This window comes from Berghia stephanieae, chromosome 9, assembly GCF_034508935.2.
Source record: "Berghia stephanieae isolate SIO BIC M18660-M18661 chromosome 9, UCSD_Bste_1.3, whole genome shotgun sequence".
Classification (NCBI taxonomy): Eukaryota; Metazoa; Mollusca; class Gastropoda; order Nudibranchia; family Aeolidiidae; genus Berghia; species Berghia stephanieae.
This window is the reverse complement of record NC_088368.1, coordinates 21,161,636-21,184,733: the sequence shown is the minus strand read 5'-3', so window position 1 is coordinate 21,184,733 and position 23,098 is coordinate 21,161,636. Positions and strand designations below refer to the sequence as shown.

Genomic DNA, 23,098 nt, shown 5'->3' with positions numbered 1-23,098 from the left:
ATCCAAATAAATGACACCTTTAAAACTGCATAACTTGTTTATTTATGAATGGATTTTCAAAATTCAAAAACATTTTTACTCAGTGGAGATAGGGCTTTGATTTTACACAAAAATTTCCTCAAAAAGAGAAAAAAACATTTTTCATAGTCATTGCTAAACAAAGCAAGAAAATAAAATGTAATATCGCTTTACAAGTGTCATGTTTCAAGCTACATGTCCAGTTTTACTGTTAGGGGGAAGGACTCCTTGTAAAATGTTTTCAACACAGTAAATGGATATTGCGCTAAATAAAAGTCCACATAAAGAAAAATAATATTATATAACCATTCATAACAATTCACGCAGTTTGCACAAACTGAAAACTCAAAATTATCTTTATAATTTCCAATACATAGATACATTTAAAGAATGTTATATTCCATTCTGTCATTGTCATTTGCCAATCTTTATGTATAATGGTTCTCTAATACTCTTATGGAGTAAACATGGATGGAGAGAGCAGATATGCTCATCGACTATGACTGAATCACACAATTGTCAGCAAGCGTCATTCGGACCCCGAGGCTTACTTCTACTACTAATACTCCTATTAAGAAAACATAAATGTAGGCTGAATTACATATCTGAGATTAAAACTGATTGCTGTTCTTCGGCTTTTTAAGTTGAAGTATCATATTCGTGTTTGAAGATTGAATAGGTTGAAATGAAGCAATTTCATTGTGCACCAAAACAAAACTTTGACAAGATTCAGTAAGAATAAACAAAAGTCTGACAAGATTCAGTAAGAATAAACAAAAGTCTGTCAAGATTCAGTAAGAATAAACAAAAGTCTGACAAGATTCAGTAAGAATAAACAAAAGTCTGTCAAGATTCAGTAAGAATAAACAAAAATCTGACAAGATTCAGTAAGAATAAACAAAAGTCTGACAAGATTCAGTAAGAATAAGCAAAAGTCTGATATATAATTTTTATTATGAATTACAAGGTAATCAGCTGCTCATTCATTACTTTACCCAAATGTTATTTCTGTGGTTTTTTTCCTCCCATCCATCAATTTTCACAGCAACTCTCTTGGAAAAAGAGGATAATCGTAGACCAGATTCACGTTCCAATGCCTTGACCTCGATGATGTCACGCACAAGTGGGTCAGGGGTCAAGGACTCTCCTGGCAATCGACGTATACACAGATCATCTGCTACCACCTCCCTGGCCAGTGTCACTAGGAGGTCAGAGTTCACTACCTCCAGAACACCCAGGTAAGAAACTTGAAAATTCTATCCGAGAAGAAATGGAATACTTAAGAATACAGGGAGAGGGATAGAATCAAAATATAGGTAGAATATTGTCTTTGAAAATATGATGATTGTCATTTGATCTGAAATATTGATTATATATAAGATACTCTTGTCAAGAAAAAAAGGATTTTTCTTTTTTCTTTTAAATTTCTATTTTCTATGCAAACTTTAAACTTCAAACTTGAGCTTTTATATAGCTTTATATCCACCAAATGTGCTCAAAGCGCTTTATTCTGTTATTTTGTTTGTTTTTAACCTCTTTTTTTTTTTTTTTTAACCTTTTTTTGTTGTTGCCATTCGCAAATTAAATCTAGAGGTCTTTAGTTTTGTGTTATAATTGCCATCTTCTTCAACCAACCAGGGACAGGAGTTCAGCCACATCCGTCAGTGTGAAAACAGCCGAAGACAGTCACGGAGGTGGCCATGATTCAGACAGTTCCATCAAAACAGCCTCAGATGTAGGGGGCGCCACCGACTCCAGGAGGGACAATTCCAAGGCCATTTCGGAGGAGATTGACGAGTCTTACAGCATGTCCTTTGACGAGTCCATCACGGACGAGGAATCTTTTCGACAGGTCTTACCGTCCGAGTCACACCGGAAGGAAGTTGTACGAAGACAGAGTAGTGAGGGAGCCATGAATAAATCTGAAGGTACATACAAGCTCCAAAAAGAAAAAGTCTTTAAATATTCTAACATGTATCCAATCTAAGAACATTTTAAAATTATATCCAATTATTTAAAGTCTTACTTAAATTACAATCTTAAAGTCTTGTCAGAATCTTCTTCTATTTATCCAAGCTGTTGTACTCTGACCCCCCCCCCCCCCCCCCCCCCAAAAAAAAATTTTTTAAAATACATGAATTAAAAATTTGGCCAGAAAACTTTTTCTTCAAGTATCGATCAATTAACTGACTCTCATCTTCTCAAAAACTCTCAAATCTGAGACTTTGTGAATTTTTGCCAAGATGAGGGGCATTTTTATCCATTGATATTGATAGGGCAGTATAGTTAAGGGTTCCTATCATTTACTTCTTTCAGTAAGATAAATAACTGAACAAGTGTGTTTGAAAGGTGCCAGACAAAGCAAGCAAGAAAAATACAAGAAAAAAAAAAATCCTATTTTTTCTTGTATTTTTCTTTCTTGCTTTGTCTGGTACCTTTCTTACACACTTGTTCAGTTCTTTATCTTACACCGGCGCCTGCTCCTTAATTTCTTAGTTCTTTCAGTCTTTGCTCATCAAGACCAGATAACTTTCTAAGCTGTTTGAAGGAGTCAGCGTATTCCAGCATCTGATTGGACAATTCCCACACATAGATAGAATAGCAGCTAATATTGAATTTGTCTTTGCCTACTGGTTTTTGCTTTTTCTTTTTTTTTATTATTTGCTCAAAAATTATTTTTTTTAAAATGACATTGAATTCTGGACCTCAATCTATTCTCTATTTTGTCCCCACCAATGATATGCAGTCTCCAGTCACATGACCCCATACACAGACCTAAGCTCCTTGTTCGTGGGTGAGGACAGCTTCAATCGGTTCACGGCCGACATGGTGAGACAGGTGATGAGGGAGGAGGAATATCGGGCCCAACATCAGGTGAGTCTGGCATCAATGATGAAGGAGTTGTTCTGATGAACTTATTATGTCAATGATGTGAAAAGAACAATAAGAGTTTTTATCTACTTAATGATGATTATAATAATAATAATAATAATAATAATAGTAATAGTAATCATCTTTATTGTCAAAATAGGCAATTATTGTTAGGTTACAGCTCTTGTAATAGGCGAAAAAAGTAATTAAAATAGTGGTAATAATGATGATAGTAATTGAAATGATAATGTTTTGATTGCCCACTTTGAGTTTAAGATTACGTCCCTCACTTCTAAGTAACCTCGTAATTTATCTTTGGCTTTTGTTAAAATACATTTTATACCTTAACTGTCCTGATGCAACGCTGTTGGTGTAGCCTATATTAATATAAACCAATGTTAATGAGTTATGAATAACATTGTACAATGTTTAAATCATGAGATTGAGCTAGGATATCTCCTTCTCCTTCTCCTCCCCCTCCTTTGTCTTCTTCTTTTTCTCTTCCTCCTATTCCTTCCCCTCCTACTCCCCCTCTTCATCCTTTTCCTCCACATTATCTTTATCATCCAACCATTTCCTTGTGGGTACTCGTGCCACTGACACATTCCATATTCACTGAGGCATACCTGCTGAATCTTACGAATGTTTTAGTAATTTTACGAATTTTAGACAAATTTCATGGCCAAATACGAAATTTTATGGAAAATTACGAATTTTTAATTCTTAGTAATACTTAAATAATAATAATATTGATAATAATAATAATAATAATAATAATAATAATAATAATAATAATAATAATAATAATAATAATAATAATAATAATAATGATAATAATATTGTGGTTGTTCGTACACAATTTCAAAATTTCCTTGTCAAATTACTAAAAATTGACATAAAAATGACTAAATTTGAAGTTTTCAATTTGGCAGGTCTGCTGAGGACCTGGGATGAATGAATTCCATATTTTTTAAATATTTATTCCAAATGTTTGACTGTTTCAGGCTGCCCTTCTCAATCTGAGAGAAAAAGCCTTGAGGGAGAAGGCCAAGGCAGAGCTCGCCTGGCTCCAGCAGATGAAACAACAGCCGAGAGATAAAGGCGCCGATGACCACTTCCCTCACCTGGACAAGAAAGAGAAGATAATTAGGAGGAACCTTCAGGAACAACAGGTTGGTCAGAGGAAGAAGTCGCAGGTCGTCACGTATGATAAATTGTGGAAGAATTGGATTAGTTGGGTTTTTTTTGTTTTTTGTTTTTTTTTTCTGGGGGGGGGGTATTTTCAAACAATAATCGAACGGAGAGAAGAAAAGAGATAAAAGGAAAGAGAAACAAGTGAATTAAATTTTCATTGGCGTATTAAATTTTACATCACACCCAAATTGTTCTCCTATTTTGGTTTGAATTGTGTGTAGTTAAATTATTTTCGCTTACTCTCTTCAATATTCATTGAAAAAATCATCTATAAATTGATTGGGTCTAATCATCGTTACAATATTCATGCTTGGAACTATTTTTTTCATCGTGTATCTGATTCAAGTGCGACAACAGACGTGTTGTGAATATTTACCTATTTTCTACACATATTTTTATTCATTTATCATTCAATCGTCGGAATTTAAGCCTAATTTTTATTCAAAATGGATGTGAAGTATATATTGTTCCTGATTTTTATATTTATTAGTGTATTTATAAGCATAAATGGTGTTTTAGCCTGTGATTTTACTGCCAAAATAAGCCTATCGATAACTTATACTCCAGAGACTCTCCGATCCCTCCAACCCGTGTCACCCCCACCACCCACTATTGACACATCGTTTATTAAAGTAAGAAAGAGGGGGAGAAAGGGAGGAATAAAAACAAAATTTAACAGATGGCCTTTTCGTCCATTTTTACCCTGTGTAGTGACAGGTAATGTAAGATCACTGAAAAATAAAATTGATGAACTGTTTTCACTGTGTCGTTTTAATAGTGACTATCGTCAAGCCTCCATAATAGCGTTAACAGAGACTTGGCTATCTCCTCACATACCATCATCATGTTTTAATATTGAACAATATTCACTATTTCGAGGAGATCGGACTAATGTAAATAAACGAACTGGGGGTGGGGTGTGCACATATATTAACAACAAATGGTGCCACCCCAATAACTGTCAGATAAAGAAAATGTATTGTGACGATTATATTGAATTTATTACTGTTTCATCACGACCATATTACCTACCCCGGGAATATACTCATGTCATCATCATCAACGTCTACATTCCACCATCATCAGACAACACCACAGCGAAAAATATTTTGAGGAAAGAAATACAGGACATTCAAATTAAGTCACCCGATGCCGTATTGATGGTCACTGGCGATTTTAACCAATGTAACGATTTTACTCTCCCGGGACTTCATCAATACGTGGACTGCGAGACAAGGGACAAAAAAACATTAGATTTATTCCTGTGTAATATTAAAAATAGTTATAAATGTTTGCCCCATTAGGTTTATCTGACCACTGCATGCTCTTGCTACTCCCCACCTACCGCCCTGTTTTTAAACGTGTAAAACCAGTAAAGAAAAGTGTACAGATCTGGAACGGAAGTGTGTGTGAAGATTTGCGTGGTTGTTTTGAATGCACTGACTGGAATGTTTTTATCGAATCATGTGATAGTGTGGATGAGCTGAATGACTGTGTGAGTGAGTATTTAAAATTCTGTGAACAGCTAGTGTCTTGTAAAAAAGAAATAAAATATTATCCTAACAACAAGCCTTGGATAACAAAAGATCTAAAACTTTTATTGAACCAAAAGAAAACTCTCTATACTAGTGGAAACAAAAAAGATCTGAAAACAAAACAAAAAGAGATAAAGAGGGTAATATCTAGTTGTAGAGACAAGTACAAAAATAAAATTGAAAAATGCTTTTCTTCTGGGGATATACGGGACACGTGGCGGGGGCTTAAAACTGCTGTGAACTATAATCCAAAGCCCACGATTATATCAGAAGATATCGAAATTGAAACTTTAAATAAATTTTATTCACGTTTCGACACAGCAAACAAATTTGATATTGAAAATGAAAAACATAAATTAGACAGGGCTTTGGAAGATGAAAAGGCTGTTGAGGTCAGTGAAGAGGAAACGAGATTCGTATTTTCGAAACTAAACGAGAGGAAGGCTGCTGGGCCGGATGGATTGAAAGGAAAACTATTAAAAGAATGTGCCCACCAGCTTTCCCCCATTTATACACATATTTTTAACTGGTCCCTCCAATGCGTTTCAATCCCTGAAATTTGGAAAACTTCGAAAATTATTCCTGTTCCAAAAAAAGAAAAACTTGAAACTATGAACGATCTCAGACCTGTTGCACTGACTTCAATAGTCATGAAATCTTTAGAAAAACTTGTTCTTGTTAAAATTAGGAATCAGTTTATGCCATTGAGTGATAGTCATCAATTTGCTTACAAACCAGGACGTGGCGTAGAGGATGCCATTTTGCTGTTTACAAACAACATCTACAGGCATCTAGATCACGCTAGGAGCTATTGCAGATTGCTTTTTGCAGATTTTTCTTCAGCGTTCAATACAATGCAACCTCAGTTGGTTGTTCAAAAATTGACTAGTCTGAATTTAAACAAGTATATAATTGCTTGGGTGCTCGAATTTCTTACGGAGAGAGCACAATATGTTCAATTAGGGCAAAACAAATCTTCCTGTATAACTACAAATACTGGCGCTCCTCAAGGTTGTGTATTGTCCCCTGTATTATTCACAATATACACGAATGACTGTAGAAGTCAAAACCTGAGTGTACCTTTAATAAAGTTTGCAGATGACACCGCTCTTCAAGGCCTCATAACAAATGGCAACGAAGTGGCTTATAGGCAAGAAATTGATAGATTTGTGTCTTGGTGTGATGCCCACCACCTAGAGCTTAACATAAGTAAGACAAAGGAGCTAGTGATTGACTTTAGGAGAGTGAAGGAACCGATAGAACCGTTAAAATTAAAGGACCAATTCGTCCAGCGAGTTCCTCACTACAAATACCTTGGTGTAACGATTGATGACAGGCTCAAGTGGGATGAACACTTGAAAATAATTAGGCATAAGATGTGCAGACGTACATATTTTTTATCGAAACTCTCTCAGTTTAGAATAGATAAAACCCTCTGCACATTATTTTATAGAGCAGTAATCGAAAGTGTTTTGTCATTTTGTATAACAGCTTGGGGAGGCAATTGCTTAGCAGTGGAAAGGAACAAAATAAATTCAAATATTAAAAAATCCATTAAACGCTATATAAATGATGTTGACGATGTAGATCTTTTATACGAGAAATTTTGTATAAATAAAATAACTAAAATATTAAATGACCAGTATCATCCACTAAGACCATCAATTATTATATCAGAAAGAAGTGGTCGCCCTTTCTCTATTTCAACGAAAACAGAGAGAAACCGAAAATCTTTTCTGCCGTCCAGTATTAGGCTTTATAACAACAAGCAATAATCATTTTATATAATTATTTCTCATTTTTACTTTTTAAAAATATAAATATTAATTTATTAATTTATTTGTTTTGCAATCTTTTCAATTTTCAATTTATAGTGACAGTTTTAACTATTTTACAGTGTTGAAATTATTCATATTATAAAGCGCAGCTCTGGTTATAGAGCTGCTCCTTTTTTATATATATACATCCTATTTCCATTGTATTTTTATCTTATGTGTAAATTATAACACGTCTGTACAAAAAATTTCCTTTTTGGGATGCAATAAAGTATTATTATTATTATTATTATTATTATTATTATTATTATTATTATTATTATTATTATTATTATATGTTTAATTCATATGTTAATGCACTTGAATAGAGGGAAAATGAATTAAAGAAATTGTATTTTATTCAAGCCTGGCTGGTCCAGATATCAAGTCTTGAAATTTTTTTGTAAAATGGCCAATCTTTTAATCATTAACTCACTCAATCTTAGAAATTTTTTGCTACTTTTCAAAATTGGAAAAAAAAAAGTATTAAAAATGAGCATGTGCATAGTACTACGCCTATACTTTGTCTCAGACAGTAAAATGTAATTAAAATGGATGGAATAAAAATGACCCTGGTAAACTACGGATCGGATATAGTCGGTGTTAGGGTTGAGTGAGTTAATGTAATGTACCAGAATAATCAAAAAGAAATGAAGTCAACTAGGATAATAAGGAATTTGGTCTCGACATCTTTACTCATTTTCTTTCTTTACATATAAGATGTATCTGAATGGTTGAGTGGTGATTGTTGCTTCATTTCCCGTCTCCCACCTCTTCTTTTTTTAGGCTGAGATCCGTCAGCTGAAGGAAGCAAACAAAATGGCCAGTAAAGAAAGACAACTTTTGCTGCAACAGCACGCCGAAATAGCCAAGATACAAGACAACACTAAGGAGGTAAGAATCTCAAGACTCATCTTTACTGTATTTGTTTTTATTGACACTATGAATCCATTGCATTGAATTTTTAAATTTTTTTTTTTTTCACTCACTCAAAATTGATAATTTATATTGTAAAGTGCCCAGAGCTTGTGTTTTACACGAGAATGAGCTCTGTATAAATGTGTATTATTATTATTGTATTATTATCTCAATGTCCATGAAGAAAGAGATAGTGCCAGGATAATTCAGGATTGGTCAATATCATGAGGTTACTGAGTTGATAAAAGCATTGCAATTGCACCATTTCCTAGAAGAGACACGGTTTTTTAAGCTTTTTTTTCTTAATATAGTGCAATACAGCTTAACCTCAAAAGAATTTTGCACAAGCTCCTAAATCTAAAATGATGCATGTATCATGAAACATGAAAAATGTATATTACCCACTGGGAGAAGTAAATTTCTGAAAAGCCTTTTATTGTTACCAGAGGAATGGTATGAGTTTGATACAGTTATCTTTTACACCTTTGGAATGTCATCTTGCTTTTAATTTATAACATTTTATTCCTCTAAAAATTACAATCTCCCCCCTTCCCCTAACCCCCACCACAAGCAAATTGAATGTTAGAAGAAAAGTGTTAAAAGAAAAAAAAAACCCAACAAAAACAAAAAACAACAACGCACAAACAAGTATCATTTGAATATGTTGATGATATGAAATTATATTCGACAAAAATTCACCTCCCAAGACTTCTTTTTTTCTTCTTCTTTTTCTCCTTTTTTTTCCTTTTCATTTTGCTTTATGACCCTTATTTTTTGTTGTTATTGTTATCAGCAATATTATGATGCCTTTGATGTTCTTCTTCTTCCTTAGACTCGCCAGAGACTGATGGGCCCCGAGGCTGGTGGTGCTGCTGCAGCCAAGGCAGATGTCGTGTCGAGAGGGAAGAAGGGGGCCAGACCGTCTCACATACAATCCGAGGAAGAGGTTGGTTGGAATCTATGGTCGTCTAACACTGTATGATCTAAGCTGCTAGAAGCTGTGGAACATAAATGAAATATAATCGATCCAAAGATGAACAAACAAAAAAAAGGGGGCAGCGTGGCTCAGCGGTACGATCTTTGCTTCGTACCCGAAACTTACTGAGTTCAATCACCCACCGCTGCTCTGTGTGACCTTGAGCAAGTCACCTTGCCCTATCTCAATTTGTGGTGCTGCACTGCAGCTGATGCCTGGGTTATTCCAGTCTTCCCTTGGAATAGACCCTAGAGATTTTATAAAAAAAATTTTTTACCTTAACACACAATGTTTTGGGTTCAAAATCCTCTAGACATTTCTGTAAGATGATTAAAAAATAAATAGAGTCCTTATCTACCATTCATAAGGACAGTCCCATTTTAATCCCTACATAATTGTTGTTTTATTTGAAAGGTTTTTGTTCTCTTTATTTTCTTTTTTTTATTTTTCATTTGAGTCCCTAATCTTACAAAAGGACCTTACTATGTCACAGAGATACATATATATTTTCCAAAGTATAAATTTGATAATAATAATAATAATAAATGGCATTTATATAGCGCTTTACCCCGTTGTCACAGGCTCTAAGCGCTTTACAGTGATAAAAAACAAAACATATTACAGTGAGACAAGTATGATGGAAACGTGATACGAATTCAATTTAACAACAACAAAATATGAAAATAATATTGCAACATTATGACGTAAAAAGATAAAACTTTAAGCGAGATTTGAACGTTGTCAACGAATCCGAGCATCTCACGTGTGATGGGAGAGAGTTCCAAAAATGGGGGATCGAAAATTGAAAAGACTGTTCACCTATTTTACGCAATGGCTTAGGTTTGACAAGGATTGATTGGTCATTGCTTGACGATGATAATGTAATGTTTCCAATATTTCCACAGATTGAAGAAGCTTCAGATATCAGTGAAAGTCTAAAAGGTGAGGTTTTTAAAGGATACTAATATGGTGAATTTTTCTTCATTCAACTTGTTTTCAGATTTTTAGTTCTGTATTCATATTTATCCATTCATTCATTCAGTCAATTCAATCATTTATATTTATCCATCCATCTATACATCATTTCATTCATTCAGTCACTCACCAACTCCTTCAGCACCCTCTCCACCACTCATGCACCCATCCATCCATCCATCCATCCATCCATCACCCATCCATCCATCCATCCATCACCCATCCACCCATCCATCCATCACCCATCCACCCATCCATCCATCCATCCATCCATCACCCATCCACCCATCCATCCATCCATCACCCATCCATCCATCCATCCATCCATCACCCATCCATCCATCCATCCATCCATCCATCACCCATCCACCCATCCATCCATCCACCCACCCATCCATCCATCCATCCATCTATCCATCCATCCATCCACCCATCCATCCACCCATCCATCCACCCATCCATCCATCCATCCATCCATCCATCCATCCATCCATCACCCATCCATCCATCCATCCATCACCCATCCATCCATCCACCCATCCATCCATCCATCCATCCATCCATCCATCCATCCATCCATCCATCCATCCATCCACCCATCCATCCATCCATCCATCCACCCACCCATCCATCCATCCATCCATCCATCCATCACCCATCCATCCATCCGTCCATCCATCCATGCATTCATCCTTTCATCCATTCTATTCAGACTACAAGTCAGACTCTGAGATGTACAAAGACAAAGCATCTGCTGGAGACAAGAACACACAGAAGGCCGACAAGCTTGACAAACTTCGACTGGATCAAAAGTAGGTCTCAAATTTTGAAGCTGTTTTCATCCAGTCCATGCTCCTTGTAGCCATGGACAAAAGTTCTAAATCTGTCACTTGTATTGATTTTTAAAAGTTTATACAGAGTTTTAGTGGCCAAATTTGTAGTTTATCTTACATTTCTGATCATTTTTATGTTAAATCCATTTTGGTTTCTGGTAGATATGAACATGATATTGGTCTCGAGACGGTTGTGTAACCTTGTGTTTTTTCCCTGATGTAAGTAGTAAGCCTCGCAGTCTGAATGGCGCTTGCTGAGAATTGTGTGATTCAGTTACAGATTTTTTTTTAAAACCTGGATGAGTATAGCTGCTCTCTCCATCTATGTGCTCAAAGCGCTTTACAAGGGGTCTCTGGTCAACAACAACATTTAACATGTTAGGCGATATTACAATTTTTTGGACAGAGACAATGCTGTTAATGGCCAGGTACTCTTCTTTAACACCTGAGTACAGTGAGAGAATGTGGGTAAAGAGCCTTTTCCAAGGACTCAACTATGTGTCAAGCGAGGCTTGAACCCAGGACCTTCCAACTCGAAAGCGAGTGTCATACCACAAGACCCACATAGTCGCATATCAATATACAAACATTTTGGCTTTGATTTCAACAGATACATGACTGCCAGGCAGCAACGACTGGAGGAGAGGAAGAAACGAGCCAAAGAACTCCTGGAGTGGAAGAGGAAACTGGACGAGGAAGAGGCCAAGGTGTTCAACATGGAGAACGCTGCCCTCCACGCCTGGGGAGGCAAGGAGGGAGGAGGAGCAGGCGCTGGCAGGAAAGAAGGAAGTCGTAAACAACAGCAACAGCAGAAAGACCATGATCGTGTCAAGGAGTCTTGGAGGAAACAGGACCATCAGGGAACGAAAAAAGGTTTGGGATTGTGTTGTTTTTATTTTGGACTTCAATTGTGTTTTGTATTTGAACCAATAAAAGAATTCGAAAAACTTTATTTTAAAATGTTAACATTGAACTCTTTATGTGTATTCAATTTTTTTTTTTAAAGTTTTATTTTTGAAAGCAAATTTAAATTATATGATTAAAATGTAGATGTTATGAAAAATCATATTTTTATTAAAATTATGAGAATATTTTGCGGTTTTTTTCTTTTTTTTTTCTTTTAATCTTCGATCAGTTTACTCAGTAGAATAAAAAACAACAAATAAAAAACCAAAGAAAACAAAGAAATAAAAAATGGAATAAAACATTATGTAGTATAAATTTATGATTTTTTGTCCACATTAGCTTCTAAGCCTGTTCCACTATCGAAGAAAGACGACTCTGCCGTAGTGTCAGACCGTCTTCTTTCATCCATCCAAGACGAAACAGCCGCCAAGTCCAGGACAGAGCCCGGGTCGATATCGGAGGTCATTTCCACAGAGTTGAGTGCAACGGGCACAGTCTCCAAGTCAGCGACCACGGACAAGAAGTCAAGGTCAGCCTCAGACAGGAAAGCAGGGGTTGATGGGAAGGATAAATCTGGACGGAGGTCTCCGATCGCCAGTGGCAGTGAGAGTTCCATCCCAGAAGAAGTGCCGACTCCGTCCAGCGGAGAAAAACAGAAGGTTCGTTTCGTTATTTTTGCCTTAACTCCCCTCCCCCCCCCATATCTCTTATATTAAAATATGCCATTCTTCAACTTCTTTTCCCCCTCTTTTTGTTTTTTTTTTGTTCTGTTTTGTATTCTTATTATAGAAGACAATAAACTAATTGAAGTGAAGAATGCTTTATACCAACTTGGCCATCCATCACAATTAAGTATTAAAAGTCAATAATTTCTTGTCTGATTCAACATTAAGTCATTAATTTCTTAACTTTGTTACTGTATATTTGGCAAAAATGAGTAAACATATCAGAGATATAAGACATGTTATGAACCCTCGTATCTCCTGTTCCAACTCCCCAGGCACACGACTCCAGCGATGACACTCTCATCAACAGCTCCGCCAACGACGACTATACCGACACGTTTGAGCCAGAGAGAAGCTCGTCTTTAACTGCCAATCGCAAGAAATCACCGGTTGGCAAACTCTTGCCGCAGGGCAAATCCCCGCTTCCTTCTCCTTGGTCCAGGAAGACTGGCTCTGAGAGTGAATCGGAAGACTCCATTTCTCACACTGGTAAGGATGAGATCATTGTGACATGAATCCTCTGTTAAATATAAATATGACTATGAACATTTATATAGGGAATATTCTATTGATTTACCATGACAAATGCAAATCCCAATCCTTCGTTTAATCTCATAGTAGGCCATATTGAATTATGTTCTTTTTTTAAAAAACAAAAATGGTTATGAAAAGGAAAAAAAGACAGGTCTCTCGTCATGTATGATGCATGTGCAATAGATAACAATTGGCCACTTGTTCTAGATATTTTTATGATGATGTACCACTGTCACTGTGGTACCATATATCTATAAGGTCTGTATGAAAATTTTAAATTTTAACAGAATTTGTTTTTGTTTTTTTGTGTGTGTATTTTTGTTTTTGGTTGGGGGGGGGGGGGGGGGGGGGGGGGGGGAGGAGGAGCTGATGAGGGTGCACAAACAATTACTACTATTATGAAAATGAAATTTACATTCCCGCTTATTACGTAAATCTCTCTCAGAGGAATTTGTCATTTATACTGTTATTCAAACACACAATAAACCTCTTATCAAGAAACAAATTTTGTTTTGGAAAAAAAAAAACCCAAATAACAATTGATGTGATACTGTCTCCATCTCTATCATCCTACAGAGACCATGTCTGATGCCAGTGACTACGAGGTTCGAATCCGTCAGCTGAGCGATGAGCTTAGAAGGAGAAGGAAAGAGGTGGAGATCCTGAAGAAGGAAAGATCCAAGAGGCAAAAGGACAAACTGAAGGCACAGGAAGAGGCTTTGAAGAAACAGTTGGATGTAAGTCTTTGTCTTTATATGCTTCAGATACGCTTTGAGTGTTGGTTTGGTTTGGTTTTTTAGAGTCTCAGTTGGAGGTAAATCAGTTGTAAGAGAAAAAAAAAAAAAAAAGTCAATCTTCTATAGATAGTATGCGCTTGGCTAAGAAGCTCAAAACATTGCCATCCAGAAGTATAACGGACCAACACACAAAACTGTGTGTATCCATGAACGTTTATAGTCAGGTTAATACAGTTCAGTGAGCATTACTCATAAACGCGGATGGCAAAAAACAATAACAAACTGATGTCATCTTCAAACTCTCTATAGCTGAGGTAATTGAACCCCCAACCTGTTAACGTTGATGCAAACCTGCCTGAAACTGTTGACTGTAGAAATACAGAATTATAAATGAGATGAATTAGATAATATGATGAACTATTAATTAATTATACTTAAAATTGCCACCAGTTAATAAACAAACTTTATTTTAAAGATCACAAATATATAAACAATATATAGATAGTTCGAAGATGACGTCACTGAGGTCTTTGTTATTTTTTGCCATCCGCGTTTATGAGTAATGCTCACTGAACTATATTAACCTGACTATAAACGTTCATGGATACACACAGTTTTGTGTGTTGGTCTGTTATACTTCCAGATGGCAATGTTATGAGCTTCTTAGCCAAGCGCATACTATCTATAGAATTGTTATGATATTCTATACACAGATAACTGTTTGGGAAAAGAAAACAATGACATAGATGCGTCTTATGAAAGAAGGGAGGGGGAGGTAAACTTTGTGTATTTTACATATTTCCGCAATTTGGACATTTTGATTGATGAAATCTTCGAATTTCTGCATGAAATTGTCGAGTTTGAGCATTTCTCGTAGTTTCCAATGAGAAAAAATTTGAATTTTCAATTTTTTCACGTTTTGTTGGGTAAAATTTGTCAGACCTTGGCCAGAGTTTTGTGATTAATAACAGCTATACAGTCACTGACCGTGCTCATCATGGCTTCGGTTTGTTAAAAGATGTAACACTCTGCCTTTAAGCATGCACTTTTATTTTAAAAATTTCTTTTCCTTCTTCTCATCTTAGGCTTACAACAACTACATACAGCAGCTCAAATCTGACAAGGATGTTCTGGAACACGACGCGACTGCCAGTGGCAAGTCGGCTGTCAGACCTCAGATCAAACAACCCAGGAGTGGGCAGGCAAAGACATCCTCCTCCTCTTCCAGACATCGTAACCATAGTGATGATTTTGCCAGCAATTCGTCCAGTTTCGAGGACATGCGAGATGGCACAGACTCTAACCAGACCAGTCCTTCTATAGATGGAAAAGGTAAAAATGAGATAGAGCTACACCTTGATTGTATGTCTTTGGTATCATCTTGCTTAGTATGCTTTACAATGCTTTATATATGTGACTAGGGGACTTAATCTGGTTGTACATATATTGGGATAACCCTAATGCAGAATTTGGGATTTAAAACTTTACTTATAAACTTTGAGAAAATTAATTTCATCGATAAAGGTGAATGTAGTTTCTTGAATCGTGGAAAACTTAAATATTACAATTCTAATCATTTGACCTTATATTCAATTCTATTCATGGTATTCCTCGCAACATAATACCAGTTAGATGCAATGGGTCACATATTCCCTGAATAGGTCTGTCGCATGGAAACAAATTTCCATTCCGTGCAATACAAATTGTCCCTGGTTTCTTGCTTTTTTGTTGCTTACTATAATATCTGTCATAGGCTACAGCCAGATTGTTGCTTCATCAGAGAAGTGTTGAGGTTTTGTCTAATCAAAACACAAGAATGAACCCAGAATAACTCACACATTACTACTCCAATTCTTGTTCTGGAAAACCTTAACAATTGAAAAACCTTAACAATTTATATATATATATATTTTTTTTAATTTTCATTATCTTCATTTTTTCTAATTCTGAAATGCCCTATGTGTTTTAATTGTATTTCATCATCTTTTTTTCTTTTTCTGTTTCAGATATAAAGTCTTTGGTGGATGAGAAAGGAAAGAAGAAGGCCGCTGTCTCTCTCATGGATCGTATCTCAGAAGGATCTGAATCTCAGTCGGACAAATCTGGTGGATCGGGTGGAAAGGTCAAGGCTGGAGCGTTGAACAAGAAAGATAATTCTAGAACACCTGCGTCTTCTAAATCCAAAATGGATGATGTCTCTGAGAAGACGACGTCCTCTAGTGTACAGGAAGCCATAGAGGAACAATCTCACCTGGACAGTTTACAGTCAGACAAGACTGGGTCAGCTCCCATGTTAAAAATTGATACAGGAAATAATAAAACACCAGCGGAAGGTGGAAGCAGAAACCGAAAAGGTTCAGAGTCTTGGAAAGATGAAGATGCTTCTTACAGTATGGATTTCTCTGAAAACCTTTCAACACTGGCTCAGAGTCACAACAGAGGTCATGGCAAATCCAGCCATGCAGCGTCTTCTATTCACGATTCTAAAGGTCGATCCGAAGCTGAAATTTCAGAACAAATCGAAGAGGCCAGTGCTGCTAGTTCTATCCACTCTCCTTCCGTTTCCAACCAGCTCAAACTGGATTTCATGCCCAAGTCAGGTGGCTACAGCCAGGGATCCCCGATGAGTCCACCCACTACTGGTATCCAGGAATCGGACAGCGAGACGGAATACAGAATCAACTCAAATCACACTTCGGCAAAGTCAGAAGGAAGTTCAAGGCCATCCAGTGAAAAATCTGTTGGAAGTATGTTCAGTGTGGAAGATGTTGAGGATGAAGACGAGGACATTGCGAGTTACAGTTCAGACAAAGTGTCGACTAAGCAGTCTGCATCGGCTGCAAAACTTTTACCGCCTGTCGGACAATCTGCCAGTGGTATGGCTGTGCCCAGAACAGATGAGGATATCAGTGAGCACATTTCAGGTAGTCTTCCGTCCATTTCGGAAAAGAAGCAGCGATCGAGCTCCATACGACAGGAGTCTCAGGACATGCTGGACAGTCTGCTGGGTTACGAGGAAGGTGAAGGAGGAGTGGAAGGTGAAGAAGATGAAGACGAGAAGACGCCAGTACCAACGCCTCGTGAGATGGCGATGTCTGATGAAGAGTTGGCAGCGAAGGAAGAGGAAGAAGAAAACTTGTCCCTTCTGATGACAGATCCTTTAGCCGATTTCCACCTGGACGATAGAGTGCTTGTCTGGGGTAGAAGACCGGGTGTGCTCAAATTTAAAGGAAAAGTGGAGTTTTCTCCCGGTATATGGGCAGGCGTGGAGCTGGATTCCGAGGAAGGTGATTCCGATGGGATGCACGAAAACAAGCGTTACTTCACATGCAAGCCAGGGTACGGCGTTATGGTTCATGGTAGTGATATCAGCAGCTTTGACGACGATGCCAGAAACAATAAAGACAATGCTGCAGGTGCTGCTGGTGTGGCTGTCCGAAGAGAGAGCATCACGGATAGTCGAAGTCTGGACGAGTCTCTGACCACAGATCAAGAAGAGGATAATGTCATCGATGGAAGTATCGATGGAATTGACTCCTCTGCATTGCCAGCTGGTGACTCTTCCATGCTTCACTCAACCCCATTAAGTTCGCCGTACTCTGCCAAAAATGGATCAGCTGCTGCTGCTGCAGCTTCAGGGCATATCCAGAAACCGACAGCCACACCTGTCAAGGGAGATGACTCCATCAGTAATGTTTCTGCAATGGCTGATTCAATAACCGACCATCTGGCCGTTTCGTTGGTGCGAGATTCAGTGGATGCCATGGGTAAAATTGCAGCTCGAAAAACGTCACCCACTTCAGCCTCCCCCACCTCTCCGTTATCGCCTCCACCAACTTTACCCAAACCCAAGAAGAGTCCGTTGTCACCCACAAACGACATTTCAGCCTCGTCTGGACTGTTTGACAGTAAAAATGATAGTGCATCTGCAGACCAATCTAATATGGCAGATCGGACAACAGATGGTGTAATGGACTCCCTGCTCAACGAGGCAATTTCCCACATGGTTTCCATCAAGCGGAGAAAAGCTGGGCTGACGGGTGAAAGCATGAACGACGTGGACTCATCCTTGACAGGAACAAAAGCAGGGACGGAGACATCTTTGATGAACGGGCAGCTGGATAAGAGGGAGATTGGAAGATTGTCTTCACCAGAAACCACGGCCAAGGACAAGAAATCTTCTTTGCAATCGGCTACCTTGGATTTGTTCAAAACTGATGATGATGATGATGATGAAGAAGACTACAATTACGATGACGATGATGATGGCAATGAGAAGATAAAGGATAACGACTCTGGCCTGTCATTGGATCCTGTCCAAAGACCTGGATCTCCATTGCCTGGTGATGGAGTCGTCACTGCTCAAGATGTGAGTATTTGACACACGGTTGATGAATAAATATGATAGCTGATTTGTACATCAGTTTACATGTTGGTAAAGTGCTTTAGAATGCTACATTTTCCCCTCCAAGCTTGTCATAAAGAAGCAATTTTAATCCATTTCATAAAGCACACATAGTTCTTTTTATTAGTACTCTTACAATATCCATTATTGATTGTAGTTTGTATTTATAGATGTCAATATTGGCTATCTCCTCAATACAGTACTCAACCCTTTTTATGTAGATAATAATAGACAATGAAGTGATTAGAAACTTGCCAGAAGGCAAGAGAAAATAACAATTTTTTCACTGAGATGGGACCTTACTGATACGACAACTCTGCCTGGCCATGAGAAGAGCGCTATACAGTCGATGCTCATCCACCACTCCAAAAAAAAAGTGGTTTCAAACTAAGTGTCTGTCCTGAGTCCCTCTCCCGACTTCTTGAGGTCATGGGTTCAAGACACACAACTCCACAAAATTTGTTTACAAGACAGCAGTAATGCTAAAGCTCTATTCTCATCACAAACATATAACACAGAGGCGATTGAGTGAGCTCTGGTATTGGGGGTGAATATTAATTTGTATGTGTCTGTGCCACTTCTAACCATGAAATCTAATATATGTATAAGGTTATGATATTTTTCCAAAGAGAGAGAGAGAGAGAGAGAGAGAGAGAGAGAGAGAGAGAGAGAGAGAGAGAGAGAGAGAGAGAGAGAGAGAGAGAGAGAGAGAGAGAGAGAGAGAGAGGGAGGGAGGGAGGAGAAGGGAGGAGAGAGAGAGAGAGAGAGAGAGAGAGAGAGAGAGAGAGAGAAGGGGAAGAGAGAGGAGAGAGAGAGGGGGAGGGAGGGAGGGAGAGAGAGAGGGGAGGGAGGGAGAGAGAGAGAGAGAGAGAGAGAGAGAGAGAGAGAGAGAGAGAGCTGCACTGATATATAATTGATGGTTGCTGGTTTTAATCACACATCTCATCATCTACTTATTTATTATTTCCCACAGTGCAAAGAGTTGGACGAGGATATGAACAATTTATTTGGAGAGTACATTGATGATGACCTGGGATTTGAGGCTTCTCCCAGCTCAGCCAAACCACAGCCATCTTTCTCTGGAGATCAAACAGCAGGTAACATGGAAGTTAGAAAAAAAAAAAGAAAGTAGAATCTATCTCAAGAAAAGACAGAGATAACCCAGATGTGAGCCACAGTGGAGGGCTGCAAAGCAAAAGATAAGGGCTAAATTTCATGCCCAAGGAAAAAAGCAAGATGCGTATATTTGCGACTATGTGGTCTAGTGGTATGACACTGATAATGGGGCCAGCCACTAACATTATGTATACCCAAACACATCTCTAGTGCTAGAAATTCACCAATCCATCAATCCATTTCATCTTTATATTCCTTCACTAACCTATTTATGTAAATTCCTTCACTAATCTATTTATGTAAATTCCTTCACTAATCTATTTATGTAAATTCCTTCACTAATCTATTTATGTAAATTCCTTCACTAATCTATTTATGTAAATTCCTTCACTAATCTATTTATGTAAATTCCTTCACTAATCTATTTATGTAAATTCGTATTCCACCCACCCAGCCATGTCCCCAGAAACCAGTGGTCTCCTGGAGGAGATTGTGCCCGTCGTACCCCACACCAAGGAGCAGATAGCTCCCATCATCCAACAGGCCGTGGATATTTTCTGGCAGCGTCGGCGATACGGGGAATCCATGGACAGCCCGATGGACCCTCCTGAGGACTTTCTGGACAATGACAACGACGACGACGACGACAAAGGAGGAGGCGTGACAGACTCCATGACGTCCAACAGTCGCAAGAGTTGGAGACGAATGCTTTTTGACCTGACAGGGGAGGTAATCAGGGACATCTATGTGGATGAGGATAAGGTAAAGACTTTGCCAATATTACTTTTTTTTATACCAAGCATCTGAGGTATTGCAACAAAGATTTGAACTTCTTGAACTGTAACTATTTATAGATTTATAGAAAATTAACGTGAAGGTGAATAAGATACATTAATTCCTAATTTTACAGATCGTCCATAATTGTTACAGAAATTTGGTGACAATTACAGACTTACGGAAATAGAAGGAATTTTATGGATTTTGATTTCATAGCGATTGATCACAGTGTTAGAAAAAGAAATAATTAATTTTTAGCTGAAACTTATAAAGGCTACCACTTGGTTCCACACATATTATAGCTCAGTCGATCGCCAACTCATAATGCTTTGTTTAGTATGACTGAAATTTTACCATTGATTACTGATGAATTTTGTATTGGTTACTGATTTTGAAATTTTCCAGTTGGCAGGTATGTGAGATGGTCTCAGTTAAGTCTTCATTTTTAAAGCAGACGTAAATAGTTCCTGTGATTGATTTCATGGAAATCCAGACATTAGACCAATGACAAGATCAGTTTTATTTTGTTGCAATACCTCTGAGGTTTGGTATAAATGTGAAAAAAAAAAGGTGACAAAAGGTCGTTTTTAAAATGTCCGACTCAAAACAACAATGGTGTCAAGTGATTGAAATATTTTGGAAATTGTCTGCTTTTCATCAAGTGTCTCGGATTTGAATAATGACAGTTGATTCATAAACTCAGACTGACACCAAAATAGTAGTAAGATTGGCTTCTCAACAGTTTTTTTCTAAAATAAGGTGGTGGGGTGAAGAAAAAAACCTCACAAAATAGTACAAAACCAACCAAACAGGAGTAGAATCAAAATCCTCTTGGATTCAAAGATGTTTTTCCTTGTGTTATGTTTGTTTACTTTGATAATAATTTGATGATGCAATTCTAGAGACATAGCTTTTATGAGACAACAAACCGTGTGCTGGTTTATAACAGACTATTTAGAGGCAGTTTGCAGTTATTTCCATAGGTTTGTTAAGCATTGGTCCATTTATAAATATCACATCTTGTACACAGTTGTTGTATTGAAGAAGCTGAGTTCTGTGAAATCCCAGACTTGAATTGCTTCTTCATCGAAATACGGTTGTTTTTTATTTTGATAATTATCTTTGTTTGAATTAAATTGTCTTTAATTTGCTTTATTATGAAATGTTTAGTTACTTTTCCAAACGATAGTTATAAAATTATAACTTATTAAAAAATATATATATATTGGTTAAATAATGATATTGTAACCATTAGAAAATCTTGAAATTTCTCATCAAACTTCCTCCATTTTGTAATGATAATACAAGAATTCCATTCTTTTCTCCCCAGCCCGAACCCCCAGTCTGGCAAAAGGCCAAACACAAGACACAGAAATACTTCAAGGGCTCCATGCCTCCTACGACTGTAGATGCCCTTCGACCTTTGGTAGAAGGGGCTGTCTTCAATGTCCTCGACCTCAACGGTACCAGACGCCAGAATCACACTGTCAACAAGTGGAACGTTCGCAAGAAGAAGGATGCGGTTGATGCCGTGTTAGTTCAGGAACTCGGTGAAGAGGAGAGAGGATGGGTGGATTACAACCACGATGAACTGAATCTGAAAATTTCCCTGACTGATGCCATCTTTGATTCACTCATTGCTGATACGGCTCGGACGTTTAACGGGATCTACCAGCAAAGGAGTCACACACAAATTTAGATTTTCTACTGCGGTGGTCCTAATTTATTGTTGACAATTTTAGGAGTTGTTGGACGATGCTAATTCTGTGATCCGATGTTGGAAATGGCTACTTTTATTATGTGATATTCTTTCCAATGTGCTGTTGGAGACCAAGTGCTTATAGATATTTACTTACAAGATGCTGCTTCTTGTTTGTAACTATGGCACAGATATTTCATTTTAATAAGGGATTACATTCATTCTTATTGTACAGAAAAGTGACCAGAATGAAACAAAACAACAAAGAAAAGATTTTTGTGATACTTACAAAAATTGAGTCTTCATTACAGTGACCTTTAATACCTACTTAGCACCTATCTAGCCAGCCCACCTTACAGTGGCAACAATGATAGAGGAATCTTATAAGAAGTTCAAGAATTATGGTGCCTTTTCAAAATAACAAGTAGTAATATAAATATAGCTCATGGTTTATTTCTTTGGGAGATGATAAGATGAATGTGGAAAAGATGTTTGGAAAGCATTGTCTAAAACCTCCCTTGAGTGACGAATCTTAGAATTGTTCACAGAATTGTTCATAGAAATATTCTTTGATGAGGAAATACCAAATTTACCTCCAGCCTTTTATCTTATTCAACGTCCATGCACATCATTTCTTTGGGCAGACTCTCTGACTACTCAGAGCTGCCTTTCCTACGTAGCCAGCTTGACAGATTAGTGACACGACTGATCTATGAAATCATTGGAGAATGGCCTATTTGTTATGACTGCGGTTACTGAATATCTATACTTAACTGTGTCGCTTAATAATTTATAACTCCAGTGTTTTGTTTTTTTTCTCTCTCTTAAGCTGGAAATTGTCACATGTGTCGTTCCCCAAAACTGCTTTCTGACAAGGATAACAATGTGACCTTTCACTAAGTGCACTGTTAGCGTTTTCCAGAGAATGCATTAATACAATGACTGTGCTAGTGCATCAATGAATGCTATGCTTCATCACATCCACCACAATAGTACAACCATGCATAAGGTGCACCAATACTACTTTCCAAACAAGTGAACTGATAAAAAGTGCACCAAGAATCC

The 23,098-nt window shown here is 37.5% G+C and overlaps 1 protein-coding gene across 3 annotated transcripts in view; it reads left to right on the top strand.

Annotated features, from left to right (window-relative positions):
- The window catches only part of LOC144979844 (centrosome-associated protein 350-like), a 191,859-nt gene extending 168,967 nt beyond the window's left edge, over nt 1–22,892 (top strand). For all 3 annotated transcript variants that reach the window (XM_078927049.1, XM_078927050.1, XM_078927051.1), the window contains 17 exons: nt 1,064–1,256; nt 1,657–1,946; nt 2,765–2,892; nt 3,894–4,061; nt 8,219–8,326; nt 9,183–9,296; nt 10,232–10,268; nt 11,014–11,113; nt 11,745–12,007; nt 12,380–12,699; nt 13,041–13,254; nt 13,876–14,036; nt 15,122–15,368; nt 16,043–18,405; nt 19,415–19,538; nt 20,012–20,319; nt 21,665–22,892. In XM_078927049.1, coding sequence (XP_078783175.1) covers nt 1,064–1,256; nt 1,657–1,946; nt 2,765–2,892; nt 3,894–4,061; nt 8,219–8,326; nt 9,183–9,296; nt 10,232–10,268; nt 11,014–11,113; nt 11,745–12,007; nt 12,380–12,699; nt 13,041–13,254; nt 13,876–14,036; nt 15,122–15,368; nt 16,043–18,405; nt 19,415–19,538; nt 20,012–20,319; nt 21,665–22,033 — 5,507 coding nt within the window. In that variant the 3' untranslated portion in view covers nt 22,034–22,892. The remainder of the gene's footprint in view (nt 1–1,063; nt 1,257–1,656; nt 1,947–2,764; nt 2,893–3,893; nt 4,062–8,218; nt 8,327–9,182; nt 9,297–10,231; nt 10,269–11,013; nt 11,114–11,744; nt 12,008–12,379; nt 12,700–13,040; nt 13,255–13,875; nt 14,037–15,121; nt 15,369–16,042; nt 18,406–19,414; nt 19,539–20,011; nt 20,320–21,664) is intronic.
- The last annotated feature ends 206 nt before the right edge of the window (nt 22,893–23,098 follow it).